This window comes from Thunnus maccoyii, chromosome 18, assembly GCF_910596095.1.
Source record: "Thunnus maccoyii chromosome 18, fThuMac1.1, whole genome shotgun sequence".
Lineage (NCBI taxonomy): Eukaryota > Metazoa > Chordata > Actinopteri > Scombriformes > Scombridae > Thunnus > Thunnus maccoyii.
This window is the reverse complement of record NC_056550.1, coordinates 8772058-8797604: the sequence shown is the minus strand read 5'-3', so window position 1 is coordinate 8797604 and position 25547 is coordinate 8772058. Positions and strand designations below refer to the sequence as shown.

Below are 25547 nucleotides of genomic sequence, written 5' to 3'. Positions count from 1 at the left end.
CCCTACAGAGCAGCTGATTCACTTTGCAACACACACACACACAAACACACACACACACAAACACACACACACACACACACAATCATCTGTTTTTAATCAACATCACATATTCCACCCCCCCACTCCTGATTTTATTCTCAGCACTGCTGTTCTCATGGATTTTCTTAATATAAGTTTGTACCCTGGCACTTTGAACACACTCTCTCTCTCACATACACACACACAAAGCATTAACACACCAGTGTACAATATATCACAAAAAGACGTCTCAAAAGGAAAAGAAGGCTCACTTGTAACATGATTTCTAAGCACAGAGAGAAAGAAAAAGTGGGCACATGTTTATCGTGATAGGCTACTGTATATCATGTAACATTATATTACATTTTATTATGTATATTACTTTCACATTTGATTACTTGTAATGATGGTTCATACATTTTAATATACAAAACTCTGTAAAGAAATAACATTCTATCACGGCACTGGGCAATAATCCACTGATGTGACACAATAAGCTTTGCAGCTACTAACATACCTGATCTGAGAAATGTGAATTACCCCTGTGACAAGTACAGAGGAGGTAGAGTGAATATTGACATATGAACATTTGGGAATACTCCATATTTGCCATCTGCATGTCTGCCCTTGCAGATCAGAAAATTATCTAGCACGCTTATGAAAGAGGTTACTCTAAATCCCCTTCTGGTCTGACCATTTTTTGTCAAATTGAACCTTCTGGTGACTCTTAAAAAACACCATTTTTGTTGGCATGATGGTCATAGAGATCCCTGCAAACAAATCGTATAAATTTATACGCTGTAGAAATAAGCAAAGTAACCAGAGCCTAAGCAGGTTCAAAGAGTTATACATAATAATGCTGACAGGTATTTTTACATGTATCCATGTCCCAGATTTTTGGGGTTGTACTCAAAGTAATTAAGCTAACTCATGATCCATCCTGGGAATCTTTAAGGTCATAGCTGAGTCTTAAAATCAGAGAGGTTGGAGGATTGTTATATTGATGATTAGCCTATTTTCCAACTTAAAATAATGAATCTGAAATTACAGTATTGCAGGCAATCACAACTTCAGTGCAAAGTATAAGAAATGATGTTCAAAGGCTAAATCTGTGATCTAAAAAAAGTTAGAGTAGCTTCACCACCAAAACTCAAATCACATCGTATGACCCTCCTAACGCTTCCAAAATTGATTAACATTAAAAAAAAAAACCAACCAGCCAACATCTAAGTGAATGTATCCAGTGAATACTTTCTGATGATGTTAAAGGTTTGCTTACATTACTAAAGCCCACATTTGTCTTTATAGTGAATGAACCTGTAAAACCTTTATATTTAAAGTTGTCGATCACATTCTCTTGTTGTCTCATGTGGTAAAAATATTCTATTTTATTATTAAATAATTGTGATTATCTCTCTATTTCTGTAACATTTTCAAGCACACTATACAGCAATTCAGCAAATTCAAACTCATCAATAAATAAATAAAAGGTTGATTGTATTTGTGTTCACTTGAGACTCTACAGGGTGAAACTTGATATTAGTCACTAGAGGGCAGTATAGTCTGGTTAAGTAGAATGAGACTAGTGAACACCTTCCCTCTAAATGCTTAACTATTAAGCAAAGAAATGACTCCTCTCTGATCGTTTCCATTTGTTTATTCCTCCAAAACAAGGGAAAGACACACATTTACAAAAAATATATATAATGCATTTATTTTAAGCCTATAACTGAGTGTCCACATGTATGTTTTGAGTCTGAGCATAAATATATATGTTAAAAAAGCATGATGTAGAAGGTGTTTTTGTGTTTTATGGTGCTCAGCTACACATGTCTATTTTCATGCACAGCTCCCCTGTGTGTATCTGTGTGTGTGTGGTTACAGGAGGTCCTGCTCCACCCAGACAGTCTTCTTCTGCTCCTCAAGTATTCGGTCTTTGATGACCTTGATGAGGTCGTCTGTCCCTGCCCAGGCATCGGGCTCCAGGCTGGCGTAGAGGCAAGGAATGCCCTCTAGCTCCTTCTCTTTTGCCCGACATGACCTCACAAACTCCTCCTCCGACTCCACGCGCAATGGCAACTTCCTGTGTGGACGGGAAACAGGAAGGAAGCAGTGGTGGTGAGTGCGGTGACGTCTGGAAGCCAGTAACTCTGCAGCAGTGGTCTGTGTGCTTCATTGTACAGTAATTCTCAGAAAGATTGACAATAATCACATACTGATGTGACTATTAATAGGCAAATTCCACCAGAAAATATGACATGTATCAGGTTTTGACAACAATTTGAAGAAACAAGAAACAGAAGATTGTATGTTTTTTTTACCTATATCTCCACTGACATTATCATCAGAAGACCAGACTGATATGAAGCCACAGTACATGTTGTCTTTTGAGTAAAGGGCCCAATTCTCACCTTTGTGGACTGGAATAAGTCACCATTTCACACCTATGCTAAAGTTCATTGTGCAGTAAACCTCACAAATCAACACTGTGAAACAGTTTTAACAGAGTCTAATAACGAACTTGTCCTTTAGTTGGCTCTGTTGACACTCAAGCTGTTCTCAATCTCATCTCCAGTGTGGAATTACATCATGCAAGGACTGACGTACGTTATTTGCAAAAAGGTTTGTGGCTTGCATTTGTGGGTAAGAGGCACTGGGTACCTGAGCTTACCGTAACTTCTTGACATTTTTCTCACAAATCTTGACGTAGATGATGATTGGGTAGATTTCTCTCCTCAGAAGGTCTTTGACACAGCTCAGTTCAGCCTCCAGCAGACAGTGTTTGCCCTGGTGACGGGTTGGAAAAAATGGGTGTTACAAAATATACAGATACTATGAACTGCAGTCACGTGACTGAACATAGGCACACAACACCTTATATCACACATTTAAAAAATATGTATTTTTCTGAAGGTATTTTCCTGCTTGATTAGATTTAAAATGACAAGAGGTGCTTTTCAAATAATGTGAAGAAAAAGAAACAAAATTAGTCAGAAAATCTCAACTTTTCCCCCTTTGTAAGCCAAAGATAAACAAAAATTGAATGTAAGCATACATCTATAGCAATTCAGCAACAACAAAAAAATGTGAATAGAGTGACACACAAAAACCTCAGGGTTAAAGGAACAATTCATCACTGTGGGAAACATGCTTATCTGCTTCCTTGCCGAGAGTTAGATGAGAAGATTAAAACCACTGTTATATCTCTATGCTAAATATGAAGCTTCAGCCAGTTAACTTAGTTAACTCACTAGGACTGGAAACAGGGAGAAACAGCTATCCTGGCTCAGTTTGAAGGTAACAACATCTGACAACAAGACATCAGGAAGTTACTACGCCCAGTCAAGAAGTAGTCCAGCAAGTATCTCCCACAAAACTACACTTTTGTTTTTGTACAGATTATAAGAACAACATATAACTAGCTAGCTAGCTGTTTTCCCCTGTTTCCAATCTTTATGCTAAGCTAAACTCACTGGCTGCTGGCTGTAGCTTCATATTTAGCGTACAGACATGAGAGTGGCATCAATCCCCTCATCTAACCCTCAACAAGACAGTGTATTTCTCAAAATGTCAAAACATTCCATTACGTGCAAACGCTTCTAATTATGAGAGAGATGTTTTTTTAAAGGAACAAAGACATAAGCAGACTAATTCAGGTGCACACACACACACTAGTCCGTAATAGCCCACCTTGGCAGCGACAGCCTCTATGTTTTCTCTGGTGATGCATTCAAATGTGGCCTGTTTCTCTTTGTAGTGAATGAAGGGCTCCACATTCTGTTTCAGATGAAACTCGTCTTTGGACAGTGTGTCTTCACAAAAGAATAGAATAAAGTACAAGAAAATGTAAAGAAGACATTACACAAAGTGTTGAGAAATTGTGGACAATAAAAAGAGGAACAGAAACTTGTAAGGGTTTTGCCCTGGGGAATCTCTACATTACCAAGACACTGCACAATCTCTTGGCTTGCCAGATGTTCGGCTCTCTACACCAGCAAATTGTATATGGCTCCCCTTGTGCTGGCAGCAGTTGAATCTAAGTGTGCTTGACAGTACTAGCAACCCATTCATATTAAAGGGAGTCATTGATTCAGCTGTGATATTAAAAATATTCCTTAATGTAGATTTAAATTCCTCTGTGTCACCATCATCATCCTATTAATCAAATAGGCCATCTTCCATCCTGCCCCTGCCGACTCTCTGGTTACACTCCTTAACATTTACACCACAATGCAGTACAATACTTGACCTGGATCCCAAAAGCAGCTTCTTTCGCTCTCCCTCTCTCCCTTCACTACTTGTCATGCACTATCTCCTCCATCTTTGAATCACAATAGGTGAAAGCACTGGAAATATGCCATTTGGAAAGAGGGTGGAACTATTGCTCGTGCAGACACTAAGACAATATATTTTGCAGTGAGCTTGTGTATTCCTGTTATGTACTGACCTGGTTTGCAGATATTAAAGTCCATGGCTCCCCCCATGTTAAGTATTTTCTGGATAATGGTTTTGGCTAGAGCAGTGGGAGTGAAGAGGACTGGTCTTCTCCTCAGGGTCTTTTGGGGTGTGACGGGACTGTAGGGAATCAGGTTCAAACTCCCGCTCAGTTCACTGTCTGGGTCAGCAGCTTCTGTTTCCAGGCATAAAAAGTACACATACAAAGAGAGGAACACACAATGATACACTCGCCATCAAGAATACCTGAAGGTTCCAGAGGTAGGTTACTTCTTTCATACTTTCACTTAGAAAGTTACTTTAAACGTTAAACCAGTCAGTTCACCTTTTTTTTTTAATATGTTTCATGGTTTTTCTGCTCAGGCATCACAGCTTTCTACTCTTTTCAGACCTTTGAAGATCTTTACATTTATACACAGACTGAAAACAGACCTGTGTTAAAACAATGCAAAGGGCTGTGGTGGAGGCATGTTGTTTCAGGTACCTGTGAGACATGAAATACAATCCAAGAAGTCCAGCTTGAGTAACAGATCTGTGAATTTGAAGATTTTAAGATGCCAAAACGCTGCACATCGGTTATAATTCTCACAGACAGGATTTTACAAGTCTGGAAAATGATCACAGCAGCAACTATTTTGTCTTCCGTCAGGCTGATCGCATTACAAAGTAATCCTGCAGGAATATGCGCTTGCATGCAAATCATTTGCTAATGCAGTGTCTTGCCAGATGATGTTGCATCAGTGTTATGGAGTTGAGCCACGTCAAATTTTTTTGTTTTTTGCTAGACGACACTGTGATTTTTTTCAAGAGACCCTGTGCTCTGCTTGGGTTAGTTAGGGAATGACTATTTTCATCACTTACTCTTTCACTGACACTTCAACTTTCAGGTCTTATAGATAGATATTTATAGATATTTAACTGACCTATAACTGCACTCTTCACACTTCGCACACAACAGTGCTTCCTCTTCAAGTGGAATTTAGACTATTTTTGCCACTTGCCACTTTCACATCAGCTGATATTTTAAAATTTTCATCTCTAACTATTCAAATGACGAAACAGGTACTTTCACCACTTATATGACAACTGACATTTCATCAGCATCTCTTTCTCTTCAGTGGATAATATTAATTTTACTACTTTCAGTATTTGTATTTTGACTGCAACTTTAAATACAACTTCACTTCAATATTTCAATGGTTTCAAATGTTTCATCTGTGAATTTTCAGCGTAGATTTTCCTCTTTTTTCATGTAGATTTTTCCAGCTGTTTCTTGTGATCATGTTGAGTTCCGTTCCCCCTGCATCACTTTGTACCCACCTTCTGGTCTAAGCGTCTCAAAGCCTTGTCTGGGTAGTGTTGTGCTGCCTGAGTTGATGATCCTCACACGCTCATTGCTGTTCATTCGCTTGTACTTGATATCCACTCTGCTGACAAACTACAAATCAAAACAGACAGAAAAAAAAGGATTATTGGGGGCTTAGATAAACAGCTTTTTTTAATGCGACATATTCATTTTAGAAAAATTGCTTTACCTGAAACAATTTAAATGATTCAATCTTCAATAATGTGGGTTTTTGAAGGATTTTTCAAGAATATGAGATTTCTTTCACAGCATTGTTACTCATTACTATGACTGCTCACTTTTCATTCACAGTTTTGTCATACTACATCATGTCAGCCAGAGTGGGCTGCTTAGGATCCCTGCTTCAGAATGAGCTAGAGAGGGGCGTGGTGTACTAATATTTTAGCAGATATAAATGTGTTTTGAATATACTGAGCATACAAGAATACCTGAATTATTAAAGATCCCCTCCAGACATGTTTTAATACGTATAAAATACCCTTATTGCATATAGGATCACTATTAGCTTCCAAACAAGTTGCGATGTCATGCTTGTACACACACGTCTTAAACTGAGATTTAAGATGCGAACAGAGAGCAGATGTATGTGAAAACAGCTTTCTAGTATCAAACTCCGCAAAGTGAAAGTCAAACATCCAAGTGGACTAACAATAAGTAAAACACATTATTGAGTGGAGGGGGAGTTTTATTGGATGTGAAAAGTGTGCTCCATTGTCTGTAAAGAAATATTTGTTATCTGAGATTAGAATCTATGGCATGTGAAAAATTGAGTGTAAAGTATTCAAGTATTGCATCACAGTGATGCTCCAGTACTCTCCGAGCCTGTATGCTGTTGGTGCATGGTGCACCATTGCACTGAACAGGCTTGTTATGCAACAGGAGGTTTTGTTTGTGCTTCATTACCTGCAGTATCTGAGTGAGGAAGATGCTGGCTCTCGACAGGCGTGGGCTAGCTTTAGGATCAGGCGTGGGGCTGCCTTCTTCTGGCTGTAGATTGTTCTGCACACGGACATACACACAACTTAGGTGAAACTGCTTACTGTATGTCAAGTATCTATTTCCAGTCTGATCTGCTATTGATTTTTATTGTATTTATGTTCATTTTTACTTCATAAAACTGCACAGTGCACACTTAGACTACAGTAAGCCAAGCAGAATACCTCTGCTTGAAAAAAACAAAGAACCTGGAACAGAGCAGGTTTCCTTTGATAGTTTAGTATAAAATGTTGTATAGTGTTTTGTATACTATCTGTGGAGTGTCTGTGTTTGGAAAGGATTTCAACATGCTCTCTTCATCTCCCATTTAACCTAATAGTTGACAATAATTTCAACCAACAACACATCCAGATAGAGTTAAGATAATCCGCAAAATACCAAGAATAAACATGCAAAGTGACCATGAACAAAGTGTCCCCATGTGTCCCAGAGAGGTTGCTTAAGCAGTTTTGCTTTAGGCAAATGTGAATATGTTGGTATATTAATAGCATATATTCAAATATATGTATAATGAAAAATTCAGGGAATATCTTACCCTTGTGTTGCGATGCGTTTCATTCTCTTCTTTCCCCCCTCGATACACTAACTTCTGTATCTTTACTAGGAGCAGCTGCTGGGCCCTACATTCACACACATTTACACACACATTTACACACACGAATATGTCCTCATAAAAATATCAAATTCATAATTATGACACAGTTAGAAAAGTAAAAACAAAACTAATCATCATTTAAGAGACCTATGCTGCTCATCCCTCAAGCTGCTTCTTGTTCTTCTTGTTGACAAGAACAAATTTTGTGTGGCTCAGGTGTAAAAATATGTGTGTGTGCATGTGTGTGGGTATAGCTGTTGTTGTGTTGTGGAGATCAGTGAAACTTTAGATCCTGAAAGCAGATGTGGAGCCTTTATACTGCTAAACTTTTGCATTTTTTCTCAAATGCTATGTCATTGTTGCATCATGCTAAGGTACTAAAGCAGAATAGAACTATGGTACTCAGTTACTTCCAACTTTTGAATGGACTTTGCCAACACTTTGGTGTGTAACGTGCTTTAAATGTGCAGGTGTCATATCTAAAACAAAAGATTTCATCCTACTCTCATCCTTCAGTCAGAAAAATGAGAATATCAGTGCTTTTGTTTTTAAAAGAAGTGCTCTGTACCGTGAGTAGCTGGGTATAGTGCCTCTTTCACCCTGGTCAGAGCTGGTGTAGGGGTCAACACGGGCACACAGCCACTCACAGCGTTCCTGGTACCTGGTGTCCAGGACATGCACCACCTCGTCACAGCGCACACTCAGAGAGCAGCTGTCTGATTGACCGGAGATATTGAGGTTGACCCGTATGTAGAAAGAGTCGCCAGAAGCCAGTGTGCCATCCAATAGGTCCCTCTTAAGACGACGGTAAGCTGGAACACACACACTTTTGAATTTACACACAAAAATCTACTGATAAACACTTAAATTCAGATCCTCTGCCAAGTCCAATAAAAACACTTACAGTCATGGTTGGCTCGATAGTGCAGCCTGACTTGACCAGAACAGTGCTGCAGCGTCCAGTGGGCTTCTTCCTGAGTGCTGGTATCCAAAGAAACTCTTTGGCTCTCCCCACGAATGCACCCTTCAAGCTGATCAGCAATTCACATCACAAGACAGATGATTTTTTTGTGTATCATGTCTTTTGCAAATTAGTCCCTCACTTACAGAAGACAACAAACAGAAAATATTCAAAAATAAATAGTTCTTGATGGTAAAAATATCTGGATTTGTTACACATTCTTCTAGAAACATGAATACATGTCTTGGCACTTATTGATTCACTTCCATTTGTGCAGACAATGGTTTTAATTGGACAAAATGAACCTCACTGAACTTTTAATTTAGCTTGAGTAACAGTGCTGCTCAGGGAATTTAAGCCACGTCACAGCAGTAGGCTACATACCAACAGGAGGTGGTGGCCCTCTCGTAGCCCTGCCTTCTCAGCGTTGGAGCCTGCCTGGACAGATGAGATGAAAATGCCACTTTCGTTGCCACCAACCAGAGTGATGTCCTTCAGCAGGTTGTCACCTAACACAGACAACTCCTGTACCGGCTTCAGGGACGAGCCGATCCTGGAGAAGGAGGACAGAGACGGACGAAATGGCCTGCACATAGATACACACACAAAACAAGAGTGACAGTGAATGTGTTTGTAAGTATACTTGACTTGCAGTGATTTGTGTGTACATGAGTACATGAGCATCTGTACTGTACCTCTCCAGAGAGAGTTTCCTGAAGATATTGTTAACCTGCTCCAGGTCATAAGTGTCCATCCCTTCCGACTGATGGGACGAGGAGGATGAGTGGACAGAAGGTGGTGGTTCGTCGTCTAAGGAAGAGACAGAGATAGACCGGAACAAAAGGGAAGACCAAAGAGACAGATTTAAAAAAGGACAGACTTCAGATCAAAAACACACTCAGTGCTCTTGTGGGAAATGTGTTAAATGATGTTCAGTGTACTTTACCAAACTCCATTTCCATGTTGTCACTATCAAAGTCCGAGAGGCTGAAAGAGACCAAACATCAGACTATGTTGAAGCATTTCAGAATAGGGAATTAAACACAAAACAGATTCTTAAAAAACAACATGATTGATTGATCAAACCTGTAGACGAACACTACTTTGATTAAATTACATGTACAATCTTGTACGGGGCTGTGACTACCTGCGAGGTTGGAAGTCATGTTCTTTCTCCCTCTCTCTGCGGTACAGTGATGCTTTCTCAGGTGGCTCAGGGAGTGTGGACAGGATGCTGTCATTACGGTAACGCAGCTGGAGATTTTACAAGTGAAGAAAGCAGAAGACGAAGCCATTACAAACTCAGAAACTCAAGTGTATGTCAGTCTAACAATGTTTTAGCTGGAAAAAGTTCCAGATGAAACACTTTAAGAGAGTAGACCTCACCATATTTGGCCTCGTGGATTGCTCCATCCGACTGAAGGGGAGCTGAGAGGAAGATGGTAAGGAGGAGGAGAAGGGAAGAACTGAGTAGGGTGTGTATGTGGGTGATATTGGGAAGCTGGGTGAGGGAGGGAGGGAGCTGCTGGTGATGTGCGAGTGTGGCGCCTGAATCTCCAGCAAATCTCCTCCATTGACTGACAAAGCTGAAACAAAGGAGACACGTGGATAAGCTTGCAAAGATGAAGTGTCAGGGTTATGGTGAAATATATGAATAAATTATATGAGTGTGTTACATGCAGAATGGGTGGCCTCTGCATTGACTGGAAACACTCTGGGTTCACAGACTGGAGACTTGACTCTGTTCTAAAAGACAAAACAATAAAAACTTTTTAATCAGAGTGAAAAAAAAACATTTTACTGATGCAATATGTATTGTTTGGAACAAAGTACTTCTAGACAATTATTTGCATGCACGTTATCTGTTATCTTGCCTTTAAAAGTGATGCAAACAACTCAAATAACGCTGGCACTGATTTTGTTTGCAATCACTTTCCATGCATCTTCATTGTCATTGCAGAATTTTCTTTACTGCCCCAGTTTGGTTTTCTTTCGTTTCCACTTCAGCCAATTTCCTGTTATTTCATCCCTATTTATATATTTACAATATATCTTATGAGATTACATTGTAGTTACTTTCAAATTTAAATTGTTACTCAAGATATTAAGGATTTTACACAAATAAAATGAACTTTTTTTTTTAAAAAAAAAAAAAAAAAGGAAAACTAAATACATTTTCAGAAGATCACTTAGTAAAATGTAATGATTTGTCAACTTTGTTGACTGAATAATTTGGCAGATATAAGGAAAATCCTTGTCTTTGATTGGCTGTTCCTGCTCTGACCATACATGTGACTAATCATGTAATCACTTTAGAGCTGCTCTTTGCTGTAAGTAGAAGTAATTAGTTTAAAAAATATGTGTTATTGCTCACACTTAACCCTCCTAATGTGTTAGAAAACGGTTTACACCTTTAGTTTTTTTATTATCATTCAATAAAATGTTTTACCTGCTAGGTGACTTATTATTTATCAATAACCATAAAATATATATACTTACTTTGGTATTTTATGTACCTTAGACCACATTTGACTTACATTGTACAAATCATTTTTAGTTTAAAATAGGCACAATTTATCTATTTTTCATTGTTTATGATGAACAGAACAGGAAAATAAGGCCATGAGATGATCTGATGAACAAAATAATTCCCAAAATAACTTGTTTATATTTTCTTACACGTTAAAAATGTGCATGCTCTGCCAGGTGTGTGGTGAGATGTGAGACATAAAGCACACGAAAGCCCCAGCCTATATACTGCTAACAGGGGAACAGGAGATGTGTATCTGTGTCTGTGTCAGTGTGTGTGTGTGTGTGTGTGTGTGCGTGCATATGTGTGTGTCTGTCATAGGCTACTTTTGGGGACAAATTTCAGACTAAAGACCAGTTAACTGGGGACAGCTTGTCCAATTGGGCAGCTGTGTCCCCAAATGGGGAAAATGTTGATTTTTGGGTCAGTGGTTAAGGTTAGGGTTATGTTAAGGTTATGGTTAGGGTTAGGGTAAGTCTCCAGGAAATTAATGTAGGTCTATGTAATGTCCCCAAAAGTGACCTAGGTCAACATGTGTGTGTTTGTGTGTGTGTGTCTATGGGGTGTGAGTGAAAAAGAGAGTGTGGGTGTGTGCATGGGATCATATTTGCTGCGTGCCACTCTACAATTGAATTCAAGTAGATATGCTTTCTTGGCATGAAACATAATTTTAATGTTATTACACAAAATTATTATACTATTTCTATAGGATTTCATTACTATTATTTTTGTTTTGTTGTAATTTTTGTTATTCATGAGGGTTTGGCAACATTTACTATGTATTTCTGTGCATAAACAACCCATAATTACTAACAGGTCAAATTTTTTTATAGGCATTAAAAGAAAGAAAAATGATCAAAATGTGTTTTATTGTATTCAGCAGGCCATTGTAGAGGATGTAATGAAGCCTTCTTTTGATAAAAAAAAATTAAAAGTATATTTCACACATCTAAACTTGAAAACGGGTCAAATTTGACCCTAACACAATAGGAGGGTTAAAGAATAACGTTTTTACTCGTTGTGTGTTTAGAGCATTCTTAAGTGTAATTAAAGTTTTGATAAATACGGGCCATGGCCTCTGCCATAATGTCTAATAAGTAAGTAAGAGTGAGTAGTAGACAATGGCTGACCCCTGCTTTGAGGTTGGGTCTACGTTTGAGGCGAGGCTCCTCAGCTGTAAACTTCTCTTCTGGCGACTCATCGCTGGAACACTCTGATTGACCCTGCACAGGTTTAAACTCCTCCCCCTGAGAGATGACGGTCATAGGCACGTCCTTCTGGGGGTTCTGTAAATATAAAGAGAGAAAAGACTTTCATGAAAACATTTTCGAAATTAGACATAGGAACAAAATAATGAAGTGGTAGCTGAGATAGAGAGTGAGAGTATTGATCATACGTAGTAAACATGTACACTCTCACCTGGTCCAGAACAATGTCCTTGGACAGCCGTCGTAAGCGAGACTCCAGTGTGACCAACTTTGCTTCTTTGCGCACCATCTCGATGTGGAGTTCGTCGCTCTTCTCTTCCAGGTCTCTGATCTGCTTGCGATATTTGTCTTTGTCGATGAGACTCTGAGAGAACTGGTGCTGGGCATCGTCTCTGGCTCTAAATGCCTGTATATAATCACACACAAACAGGCAAAAATGCCAATAGTCATGATGCAAAGTTTCGAAATACTATTTTGTGTGTGTGCGTGTGTGTGTGTGTGAGACTGTGTGTGTGTGTGTGTGTGTGGTTGTGTGTGTGTGTGTGTGTTTTCACCTGGTCCCTCTCCTTCTCCACCTCCTCTAACTGCATAGAGATGGTGTCCATGCGGTTGCGATACATCTCACAGTCCTTCTGCAGTGTGGAGCACTTCAGCTCCAAATCCTCCTTCTCCTCCAGGTACTGCACACACACACCACCGTTAGAGTTATTTACAGTTTATTTGACAAAGAAAAGAGAGGAAGAGAAACAAAGAGGGAGAGAAAAGATCAGATTATATAGAAAGAAGCCTGAGATGGGGGTTTCTGCAAAGGGTGTGTTTCACAGATGGTCTCATGGGCGTTAGGCTCTCTGGTCATGGGTTTGTGTTTCCAGGGTGTGTTTTTACTAACCTTTGTCCCCAGCCTGCTTCACTTTCATGCAGCTCTGAACAATCATACATTCAAACAGTCTTCAAACAATCAACCATCTAGTTACAAGACCATTTGTCTAACTTCCACATGCTTTACCTCCTTCGGTAATATGTACTTGCTTGTATGTGTGTGTTTGTTACCTTGTCTCGTAGTTCCTCTGCCTGTCTGATTTCTTCGTGGAGGTTGTAGAGGCGGTTGATCAGGTCCTGTCTATCTTCTAGTGCTTCCTGTCTGTCATGCTCCAAAATGTCAAGGATGGCCTTGTCTGACTCAGGTAGTGGACCAGGCTGGGTGTTAAGAAAAAGCACACATATTAATGGGTATGAAGCTTGTATAACTGGCTGCTGGATCATTTTTAGTGAACATTCACAGGGCTCCTATAAGAAAGGACAGAAGCTCCAGGAAAACTGCTAACTTAAAACATAATAGAGCATTTAGCAGCTAAAGAGGCAGATATTTCCCTCAGGAGTTGGTGGAAACCACAACAGAGCTAAAAGCATAGTGAATATTTGTCCAGTGGCCAGAAACATGACTTTAAATCAATGCTAATGTTGCTCTGTGACTGCTGGGAGTGTAAATAGGCAGTTTACAGCTTGTTGCACTGCCCTGAAGTGGCCAAAAAAATTAATTAGTGTGGGTTTAAGTTGTGAGAGGACTGTAACATAGTCCCAGCTAGTTACATCCTGTATGTTAATATGTACACATAAAGTTTCTCTCGTTGTAGTTTCTTATATCACCTTTAGCTTCTGCACAGAAAATGATTGCGATGAACAGAATGCACAAAATACTTCAATGTAATTTGCCTTGCAGGTCTTGATCAAATGAATCCCAGAGCATTAAATACAAGATGCATAAAATGGTGGACTGAAGTCAGACTAAGATACTCTTTTACCAGACCTGCCATCCATGGGACCTGTAGCTTTCAGCTGCTGAAACATGAACCAAAACGTGACTACCCTGTAGTGAACATCATCTCCAGAGTTGGTCTAAGCCAGTTTTTTCTGTAGCTGAGATCAAGTCCTCCTTCAGTAGGCTGTACAGTTGGACCACTCAAGCTTGGCAATAGGCAAAGAGGTGTTTTACAAAGAATTTCTGCTTTACTGACTGTGAAACCTTAGAATCACACTAGTGGGTGCGGGTGTGACCCTGCAAGAAGAGGAAGGCAGGGGCAACAGGCAACTTCCTGAACAACCTCTTCAACTGCCTATTTAACCGGCATGTGTGTGTGTGTGTGTGTGTGTGTCTCAGTCAAGTCCGTACCTGTATGATGGACTGTAGCTCCTGTAGTTTGATCTTTAGCATCTCGTTCTCTCTTTCTAGCTCAAAGATCTGCTCCCTCTTTGGCCGGTTCTCTATGTCGTTCTTCAGCTTGAGACTTTGCCTCCTCTCCATCTTACACTCCTCTTCTACCTTGTTCAGCCTGTGGTTGAGGTGATCAATCTATACATAAAGAGAGGACATAACATAAAATGAATAGTTAGATGTAAGCATCAGCATGGAGCTGAGAATGAGCTGGACCCATTTGACTTGAGTTTAACAGTGAAACACCTAATTTCGACTTGTGATGTCTAATTCCTGGTCCAGTGGAAAAAACTGTAGATGGTATGTGTGTAAAAATGTGTGTGTGTGTCTGTATGTGCCATAGTGTACCTGCCTGTAAGCATGCACAACTGCAAACATGCATTTCTTACACATTTTTTCTACTAAACAAGGTGATGACAGTGTAAATCTGTTCATGTTCATGCATCCACGTGTCCGTTAGTACCTCCAGCTGCAGGTCTCTGCTCCTCATCACTGCCATGTTCTTCTCCTCACTCAGCGAGGCATACCTCATGGCCAGTTTGTAGTTTTCATCCTTCACTCTCAGCAGCTCATCGCTGTAGGTGTTTCTCTCTTCTCTCAATTTGTTGTACCCTGGAGAACCAAGCATATTTCATGTACGTGATCAGTGTTGTCCTGTTTTACAAACATGTCCAGGACTGTTCATGTCAGTTTTAGCAGCAACTGAAAAATGTATAAGAATGTTATGCTTACTTTTAAAATGAAAAAAAGAAAGAAAACATATTGAGAACTGTAAGTTTTCACACATTGTATGTATATATATATAATCTATGTATTGACATAAAGTTATGATGTACAAACTTACAATTTAATAGGAAAAGTATCTTAAGTGTTATTTGTGGGGTTGTTTAAGTTTTCGATGTATTATCTTATTTCTTAACTCTACTTGTTCTGCTTTTCAGCTCATTAACATCACTGTTAAGCAATTTCAGGAAACTTCACATTCATGATCAATAAAAAAATAAAACTCAGTTGGGTTAAAATACAAACGATTTCAAAGTAGTTCTATCTCAATCTTTTAAACTTTTGAATTTCATGGTATTTTTCTAATTTCATTCTGCAGCTGTGTGCTTCTTTTATATGAAAAGAATCTTAGCAGAGTAAGAGATATTTATCCAGAGGATAGTATCACAAAAAATGGAAACACTAGAGAAACACGCACTGCACACAAGTATTAGTAAACCTACAAACTATACTATTATTTCAAGCCTTTATTAATTTATTAAATGGCTGTGCATCAGCTGTTATTTCATGAACCACGTCATAACATAATATATATTTAGTCATCCTTAGTTGAAATTTGCAGGAGGAACCGATTTGGTTTTAGGATTACACAATTTTTCACATTTCACATTTCATTTACACAGGAAATCTGCAATAAAGTGACATGCCAACTAATATGACTTCTGCATTTGAGTGTACAGTGAAAGGCCATCAGAGAAATTATTTTTAGCATTTGTTTGAACGTGGTTGTGCTTTGTGTGCCACCTGCAGTATTTAACTACACAGGACATGATAACAAATACCACAGCGTCCTAGTTTCATGAATAGGCTTTGGCAAACAATGTGACCTGCAACTTGGCCTTATTAGACTCAACTGTGGTGCACCAAGCAAGGTAAACCAAGTATGTGTGGTGGGATAGCAGTTTCACTGCATAGCGGAAAGTTTTTGATTAGAATTTGATGTTTAGAAATTTGAGACACTACGCATTTATTATTATCGATTTCACCATTTTAAGTCTTCTCTAATAAATGGAACTTAGTGGAGAAACACAGATGGAGAGGAGCTTACACGTCATGATCAGAAAATATCTGTATAACTAATGATAATATGTATTTTTACTCTGTTGGAAGGCCTGAAGTTCCTGGTTGGCCAGTTTTAACTTCTTTTGCTCGTCCTCCAGTGTGTTGTTCTTCCTGCTGAGCTCAACTTGCTGCAGGGTCTTGACTTTGGACTGCTGCTGCAGCTTCACCACTTCGTTCATTAGGAACTGCGTCAGACCCTCGTGACCCTCCTCTACTGAAGTGAGGAAACAGAGAGGAGAGAAGGGAGGCATATCACATAGTATAATATATATATAGTATTTATACTATATATAATATGCTACATACTCTATATAAAACATAAAATACCACAGAAGGGTTGTACTCTAAGCTAAAACACATAAATCTCAGACTGCTATCTAATCCAGAAGAACAGGATCTTTGAAACATAGTGTTACATACTGTTCCACCCTGAATAGAGTTTCAAAACCAGCTACACAAATGACAATTAAAGTGGGTTTTTTTAAATGTATTTTCATATAATTGTTCAATAACTGAAGTTACTTTTCATTAAAAGTGGTAAAGTATCCATATAATGATGAAATCTTTTCTTCTCTTTTTGCAGACATAAAGACATTAAAGTCCCCCTCCACTCAAAAATATGTTTTTCTTCTTGTTCTTGCAGTTGGAAGTTTGATCTTCACTGTGCAGAATGATGCATGTGTGGAGTTTGACACTTGAAGGCTGTTTTCACATTCATCTGATGAAAGTGGAAAGTTTCTCAGTGCTCATTAAAAATCTGAGTTTAAGTGGTTGGCCTACAAGCATGCTTTGCTCACAACTAGTTTGGAGCCAATTGTGGTCCAGTTTTCAACCTACACAAGTGTGATGTGGTAACTTGAAGCCTCCAGTGCACAAACACTCAGAATTGACTTTACAGTTAAGTAGGACACATCTTGTGTCCTGCTGTTAAACTTTCAAAATGAACAATATTTGCATATTTATAGATTCCATATCAGAAAAACCATATCAGACGCAAATATTATTCAAGTAGAATGTTTTATATACATCTTCCAACATGTTTGGAGGGGATCTTTAAGTATCAATTGCTTCATGTTAGTAATACAGTATATTGTCTGCATCCAGAAGGTGTGTGTCTTACCTACGATGGTGGAGAAGCGCCGTGTGGGATCTTTCCCTGTGACCTGCTTGTAGAGGTCAGGGTAGTAAAACTCCAGACTCTCCAGAAACACCACATACCCTCGCTCTCCTTTAGTGTGGAGGATGTCAAGTAGACGGCCTGATAGAAGATTGATTAACGTACTTCACATTAATTTCACAAAAACTTGAAAGCACCTACGTTTTATGGATTTCCTTGATCATCTTTCACAGTATAATCACAGGTAAAGAGGAACAAAGTTTCTGTATCAATACTCTTGCCTGAATAATACATCAAAGAAAATGCAAACACACACACACATCCTTCGACCTACTTGTGCGATTTGCCTTTGACACCAGAAGCATTGAGTTGAGAATCTCATCCTCATCCTGTTCATCCAGGACTTTGCACTGGCGGAGGTAGGGGGTGAGCTTTGACGGGGAGATGATGCGACACAGATCGTAGCGTTTGCATTCCACCTTCTCCCACAGCGCCTCCACATCGTCACACGTCCCAGATGTCCCGTTTTCCATCTCATACACCCTGATAAGTAGCAAAACCAACAAACACTATTGGCTGTGTACTACAATTAATCAATATGTTTATTTTGTTTATAATTTTGCATCCACAACTGAATCAAAGAGATGCTCACTGCAAAGGAGATGAGCACTATGACATATGTGTGTGTCTGTCTATGACAATGCCTTTTACTCAGAATCTCACAGGGCTGCAATGCATTCAAAAAACTGCACAAAATGGTGTTTCGAAAGAATGAATGAACAAAAAGGTAATGAGGTCATTTCTTTTGGGTACACAGGAACAACAAGCTGACGTCATGCTTTCTTAGTTCTTTCTTAGTGCAAGACTAAAAAAGATACACCAAAAAAAGGCTACAGAAACACTGACATATCTGTCCTTTTTTAGCCATGCTAGTGTGGCTTCAAGAATGGCAATATCAGTCTGTGGGTCTGTTGGTACACCACTTTGGTCCAGACTGAAATATTTAAACAACTAATTGGATGGATTGCCATGAAATTAGACATTGTTTGTTCCCAGAAGATGTATCCTGATGACTTTTCCTCTAGTGCCACCAGGGGATTGACATTTGTGTTTTTGAGTACAGACATTCATGGTCCCATCAAAATGAATTGTAATGGTTAACTTTTCATCTAGTGCCATGATTAGATCAATTGTTTTTGATTTGTCCAATACTTTGGTTAAATACTTACAAAACTAAGGCACATTCCCTTCAGCCTTAGTTGTACTTTGTATTTAGTGCTAATGCTAGCATGCTGACATCAGCATGTGAGCATGTTAGCATACTCACATTAGCATTTAGCTCAAAGCACCACTGTGCCTATAAGCTGCTAGCATGGCAGTAAACTCTTAGTCTTGTTTCTTTACTTAGTTAAATTTAAATTTACTCTGAGTATCAAGACCAACAATGCATAGTACATATATACTACAAGTCCAAAGAACACAAATGAACACCTGCAAATGTTATCATCGTTACACTGCAGGCATGAATCCATAAAAAAGAGTCAAATAGGAGTGGATGAATAGAGCTTTTGATGGACTGCCAATCTGTCATAATGTAGGATCTTGCCTTCCAGCTATCGGGATACACTCCCTGAATATGAATATATATGAAGTGGGACTAAATGAATGACTACACTGAATAAACAATAGAACATGATCACTATAAACATTATGATCTCTGATGGCAGAGGTAACCACATAACTTGGCTGATGTGCTTTGGAAAGTAGCAAATGTTATAACACAATGTCTTTTATCTATAACTGATAAACATCCTATAATATGATAATTGATTCATATCTGCATAGTAACCATGCAAGGCTTCATGAAGTGTAGTTTCAACAAATGAGACTTTGCCCATTTTGTTCCCACACTTTCATCTGTTTCCCTTATAAACACATAAACTTCAACCAACTGACATCTTTCCATTTCTCTCTCCTGTCTTTTCTTTTTTTACTTTTCCAGAGACATATTTCTACTCTCTTTATCTTCCTCTTACTCCCACTTGATTTCCTCTCCTTCATTTCACTCTCTCTCTCTCTCTCTCACACACACGCACACACACACACACACACACATACATACACACACACACACTGTCTGTGCATCTCTGGCATTTGCATGCTCTCTGGCTTGTGGGTGTTATCCTATAATCCTGCTTTGTGACTCGTAGCCCACAGTTAGGCAAATCAGTTCTATCTGATGCCATTAATCATGTAAACACACACAATCACACACACACCTTTGCATACAACTGTCATCTGCGTGGTGCATGTTAAAATTTCATCTTGTACTTTTGTACTGCAGACGCACACAGACATATAATGGTAAAATATAGGTAAACGATGCACGAACAACATCAGATTGCCTGAAAGTTCAACGTGACTACCTCCCTTAGTGACTTCCTCTATATGTTTGACTTTTTCAGATATTTGCACACTCAGAAAGTCAGTGAACCATATCAATGATAAGCTACTTTTCAAATGCAGTCTGAGACAGAAATATCACACCTTATCAACACTTGAAGGTATTATTTGTGTGTGCGCTGCCACAGTCGCAGCAGATGATGAAACCACAAGCACTCAGTCCAACACACACCCATGCTTATGCAGAGGTACACAAAGCATGCAGACACACGTTCAAACACACGCACGCACACACACAGACCCTTGCAATAACCACATACATGTTTCCTCTTTTCTCTTCTCTTATTTGGAGTTCATTTCCGAGAAGCCTCATCCTTGCTTCCTCCTTTTCACACCAGATGTGAGTAGTAGCTGTCTTCCTTTATTCTCTTTTCGTCCTCTCAGTCGTCTTTTTTTTTACACTATTGTGGTCAGAGGAGATGAGTGGATTTTTTAATAGTGAGTATGTGTTTCCCCAGACTGAACCTTGCATTTTCCCTTTTTTCACCACAACTAACACACTTAAACAAGGCAGACACGCAAACACAGCGACATATTGTCTTGCAGGACTTGTGCATTAAAAGCACTGTGATGCACTGAGCAGCGTGGTTCTTTCCATTATTTTCTCACACCCTGCTCAGTATTTGAACTGTTTACCACTGCCTTGCTCTCTCTTTATGTCTTCATCAGTGGGCTACTACTGATAACATAAGTACTTTATAGACATATTCAGTTATTCTGCTATTTGACAGTGTATTTCCATTTAGGAGAAATCACACCAGACTATTTGCTGTTCAGTATCTATACTAAGAAAAAAGAAGCAATGTTTTATTTCACATGTTACATGTGTGCATGATGTACATGCATAATGCAAATTGGCTTAATGTATTAATAATAATCAATTTGAAAAAGAATCATTACTGGCTTAATTAAATCACTGTAAAAACTCCATATACAGTATATGTATCATTTGCATTGTTCTGTAAAGCATGACATTCAAAATGAAACTGAATGTGCTATGGGGCCTGCATTTGCATTTTTCAGTGCTAAATGTGGAGTTTTCACTGTACATTTTTTAAATGGAAAGGAGAATATGAAATTTCACATTTAATTTTGTCATACATCACATTCAAACATGTAATAAATTAAATTTGCTTCAATGATTTCATTTGCATAACGTTAGCGCTGAACATTTACAGCAAGCACATTGTCAACCAATAGGGTGTCAAGTTTTCGGTGTCAGTAGGCAGGAGCTAACAGCACAGGATATCAGATATCAGGTATCAGGCTGAGTATAAAGAAATTCAAATGCTATCTGTGTGTGAAAGCAGTGTTCTGAAAATGGTGACTGATTTTAAAACGTGCATCACCTATCCAGCAAATCACCATGCTACATTACCTCAGGCCAAACTGTTTCGAAAATGTAATGAAAAGTTATATTGGAATTTTATTTTTTCTGGTTTCCCTACATCAGTTTATTGCAACTACACTCTGGAAATAAGAAAATACTCCTACAAACATTCTTTCTGTAAAACAAGCATAAGCACAAGTCCAACATGTAATCTGTGCATAACAGTATTTCATGACCTGAGAATTAATGATTGCTGAGATTAACCCTTTGAATTCAAGAGGCAGAATTACCAGAAAAAAACCCACTGTGAGTGTTGCTGGACAAACACAACATGCAAGTGTATGGAAACATGTGGAAGTCTATAAATCCAGGTGACACAACTCTAAGTATAAACTGTGAGCTAGAAGAAAAATATGTAGGTTTTTTTCTTTTCCTAAAAATTCCACCATGTAGCTATTTGATTTATTTATGATAAGACCCAGGTTTAAAAAATAACTCTAACATGGATTTATTGCATTTTGAAAGATCATCATCAGATGCATGACAGTAAACAGCTGTGTGATATGATGATCTGCCAGCACTGCTGCTGCATCTGTAGCTGTTATAACAACCATACTCTTTCACATGTATCATTCTCACAAACTACAAACACTACACATTATTTATATTCTACTCCATCATTTTATTGATTTTAACTTCTTTTTTCTTTTCTTTTTTTTTTTTTTTTACATTTTTTGTTTCTGTTTCCACAATTGTATTATTTTTGCTGCCACAAAAGCATAACTTCCACTACTTTAGTGGAAATGGAAATTGATTTCCTTTGATTTTGCATTATGCTGATATTATTTCCTATTATTTTCATTTAGACTAAACAGACTCTGTGCAACTCAAGTTGTTTGTGATCACTTTATTTATGTGATAAATACTAAAAATTAAATACTGTACAAAACAACCAAAGTGTCTGTGTGGAGTTAAGATACATATCAGTAATTTCCAGTTTGTTTTCACACAAACAACAATGCCAAACATTAAACTTGCCTCACAAACAGTGTACTGTGACCCAGATTTATTACACTCTCAGCCAACCACAACTATGGTCTGCACATATCGCTCTCAGAATTAGTGTCAGGGTGAACAAACCATCCATTACCATGTAAATGGAGTCAGTGTGCCACTGACCCGTGGGCTGTGACCAAATCATCAGTAAATAAGACAATATCAAATAGTGTACTAGTTTTGATTTCCATTGTACAGCACATACAGTTTGTACTATCTGCTAGCACATGTTGGAGTGGAAGACACTTAGACATGTAACAGATGTAACAGTGGGAAAAGCACAGGTGTAAATCATAAAATTAATGATGTCTAACTCCCATTTAGCTGCTTCACTCTCAAGATCCTGATAGTGTGCATGCTATTAGTAGCACCTATGCTTTTCCTACAATGTGCTGTGAAAAAGGCCAATAAGAGCTAACCGATCACAATTCATATTATATTTTGAGATGAGGCTCAAAGACCCTACAGCAGAGGGGCTCTGTCTAGGCTTAGATTTAGAGTGCTGGACTGGGATTGGCTTGGCAGCTAGCTGATGGTCAGATATAATTGGTTCAGGTGTACAAACCATCATAAAGGCTCCCATTGTCCAGCAGAATAGCTGAAGCCTATAGCAATTTGATATGTGGGCTCTGACCGCGGAGATAGAGGGCATAGAGACACAGAGGAGGAGTGAGGGTGAGCCAGCTCTTGCTCTTCTAAAGGAAAACATGTGCAGTTTGTAGAATTTGCATAATTTAAAAAAAGAAGGGCATAGTCAGCAATGGACACTTATAATGATTCATCTTATATTTTACTTTCAATATCTTACAAAGAATTAGGCATTTTGACCAAAATAATCAAATTCTGATGGGTTTTTCTGGTCTAACAAGGACGATGTTTAGAAGTTGCATTGCTGAATTTTGTCTAACTATGGAGCGTTTGGTGGTTCTAAGGTTTAAAAAGTTAAAGCAACATAGGTTGCAAGGTGTGAGTGTGTGCATGAACTGTGTATCTCTGTCTCCCTGCATCTCCCTAATCCCTTCTCACTGGATCTCATTGTATTCTGCACCTGCAACTGGAATCCCAAACATTTTTTAATAATGCCAGATAAAGTCCCGATGATGACAGAAGTCAAACTATTGAGTTACCAAGACTAATAACGGTTCTTCATGAACAAACCAAGTCAGTAAAGGAAAAGACAGAGTGTCATAAACCACATGATCTGCTGATAAAAGAAGAATGAACAACACTCAGATAAACAGAGCTTATGTGCAAAACTGATCTGCAGAATCAGATCCTGAAACTGAGAAAACTATATTAATAAGTTATATGAGAAACTTTTAAGAGACAAACATGCATTCATTAAAGCTCTCCTGAAAGTATGAGTGACTTATGTTTGGACAGGTTGTTTTTCTATGACACCACAGGAGATGACAGGAGACGGTTGTGACAAGGCTGCGGTGATATGAGGTGTACAGATATGTCTAGGACTTCTCGTTTTTTCCACTCAGACTGACACACGTTCACAAGCGTGTTCGGCATGTTTTCTAACACATGTCCTTATTTCTGAATGGAACAACACTCACAGTTGTAGACGACAAGTATGATTTATTTTGCCTACCTGAGATGCGGCGGATAAGTAGTCCGAGGAGTCGAGAGGAAAATCAAACTTGGCCTATAGGCGTGGTAGCCCGTCTGTTTTTGTTGTTGTTGATGTTTTAAAATAAAGAAACTGGCTGTTTCAGCAAAAATCCCAAAGGCTCAGGTTGTCTCCATTTATCCACGAGAGAGATGAGTTTTGAAGAACCAAAAGGGCGCATGGAGAGCTGTGCGGCCCCGATTCACTGCCTAAGATGAAGTTAGACAGGCAGAGAGAGGCAAGCAGAAAGTGAGAGAGGAGATGCAGACAGAGAGAGGGAGGGAGACAGAGAGAGAGAGAGAGAGAGAGAGAGAGAGAGAGAGAGAGAGAGAGAGAGAGAGAGAGAGAGAGAGAGAGAGAGAGAGAGAGAGAAAGCGGAGGCGGGCGGTGTGAGGTCGGATGGAAATAACAAGTTGACTGCAGTAAGGTGAGGAAGACGCAACCCCGCAGCTTCTGTGACCAGTCTCACTTTGTTCTGCGACTGACATCAAGTACTGTCACTTTAGGAAATATTACAGTATTCATACAGTCTTATGAGTATATATTTCATTAATTTTCAAAACAAACACACACATTAAAAATCTGCAACAAAAAGAAAACCCCAATCAGAACAAAAAATCAAACAAACAAACAAACAAAAAATATCATGACAGCACCTAAATCAAGAATCACAGCCATGTAACAACATACATTACAATGCTAGTATAATACACAAAAAAGAGATCTACTGCATGCCAGTATTAGGCCACTAGTTTTCAGAGAAAGAGGATAGTAAAGAAGATAATTTCACAAAAGAAAAAGGGAATTTTAATTCAGTTCAATCCATTTTTATGAGATGGAATTCACTCTGAAGGTGAATCCACCCCTCTGTAGTGTAAGTTTACAGTAGGAACGTAATTAAGTGTATTTACTAAAGTAATGAGGTATAATTGAGTTCCTTATTCTGACGCTTTATGCTTCTGCCCCGCTACATGTATGTAGCAGATAAAGTTAGTTCCTTTAAAGAAAGATTTTAGATTAAAGGAATAGGATACGACAAGCTTATGAAATATAAAGGGTTGTTAAAGATTAAATCGGTGCCTGTGACCTCCGGTAGCGGAAAGGGTAAGTTAGTTCCGATCCTTAACTTAAGTCAAATTATAAATACTGCAGTCTAAAAATACTCCTTCATAAGTAAATGTCCTGAATTGAAAATGTTATTTAAGTAAGAATACAAAAGTATTATCAGCAAAATGTATTTAAAGTATCAAAAGTAAGTACTCGTTATGCAGACTGGCCTCTTGTGCTGAGTGTTATATTATTATAGTATATTATGTTGTTTGTTCTTATCACTAACAAATACATGTAAGAACATTTTAATGTTGTAGTTCATCAATGTGGAGCCAATTTTAAATACTTTGGGTAGATTAATAGTATAGTACTGTATGATATTATATAAGTGTATCATATGTTTTTTGTAGGCCTAATAATAAAAGTGCAGAGCAAGTTTTCAAAAAGAAAAGAAAAGAGCAGACAACCGAAACAACAGTTAGAATATTAAAATGTCTTGTTTTATGTAAAATCTTAATCAGAAAAGTAACTTTAAGTGGCAAATAAATGTAGTGGTGAAAAAGTACAATATTTCCCTCTGAAATGTAATGTAGTGGCATATAGTAGCACAAAATGTAAATACTCAAGTAAAGTACAAGTACCTCAAATTTGTATTTAAATACAGTACTTGAGTAAATGTACTTAGTTACTTTCCACCACTGCTGACATGTTACAGAACAGTAGTATA

At 38.5% G+C, this 25547-nt stretch overlaps 1 protein-coding gene across 2 annotated transcripts; it reads right to left on the bottom strand.

Moving 5' to 3' along the window:
• Window positions 1-1664: 1664 nt before the first annotated feature.
• On the bottom strand, window positions 1665-24039 carry card11 (caspase recruitment domain family, member 11). 2 transcript variants are annotated; one of them, XM_042393868.1, is made up of 25 exons: window positions 23753-24039; window positions 17638-17846; window positions 17307-17444; window positions 16224-16400; window positions 14805-14953; window positions 14300-14479; window positions 13180-13326; window positions 12684-12809; window positions 12341-12535; window positions 12052-12207; window positions 10068-10137; window positions 9778-9977; window positions 9539-9645; window positions 9338-9378; window positions 9087-9201; window positions 8776-8977; window positions 8335-8461; window positions 7999-8242; window positions 7371-7455; window positions 6743-6838; window positions 5794-5911; window positions 4466-4648; window positions 3709-3830; window positions 2690-2805; window positions 1665-2101 (listed from the first exon to the last, which is right to left on the bottom strand). In XM_042393868.1, the coding sequence occupies exons 2-25, from the start codon at window positions 17834-17836 to the stop codon at window positions 1897-1899; spliced, it is 3498 nt and encodes a 1165-aa protein (XP_042249802.1). In that variant the 5' UTR covers window positions 17837-17846; window positions 23753-24039; the 3' UTR covers window positions 1665-1896. The 2 variants fall into 2 exon arrangements, with proteins under 2 accessions (XP_042249802.1, XP_042249803.1); XM_042393869.1 differs by having other exon boundaries at window positions 16224-16397.
• Between the last annotated feature and the right edge of the window lie 1508 nt (window positions 24040-25547).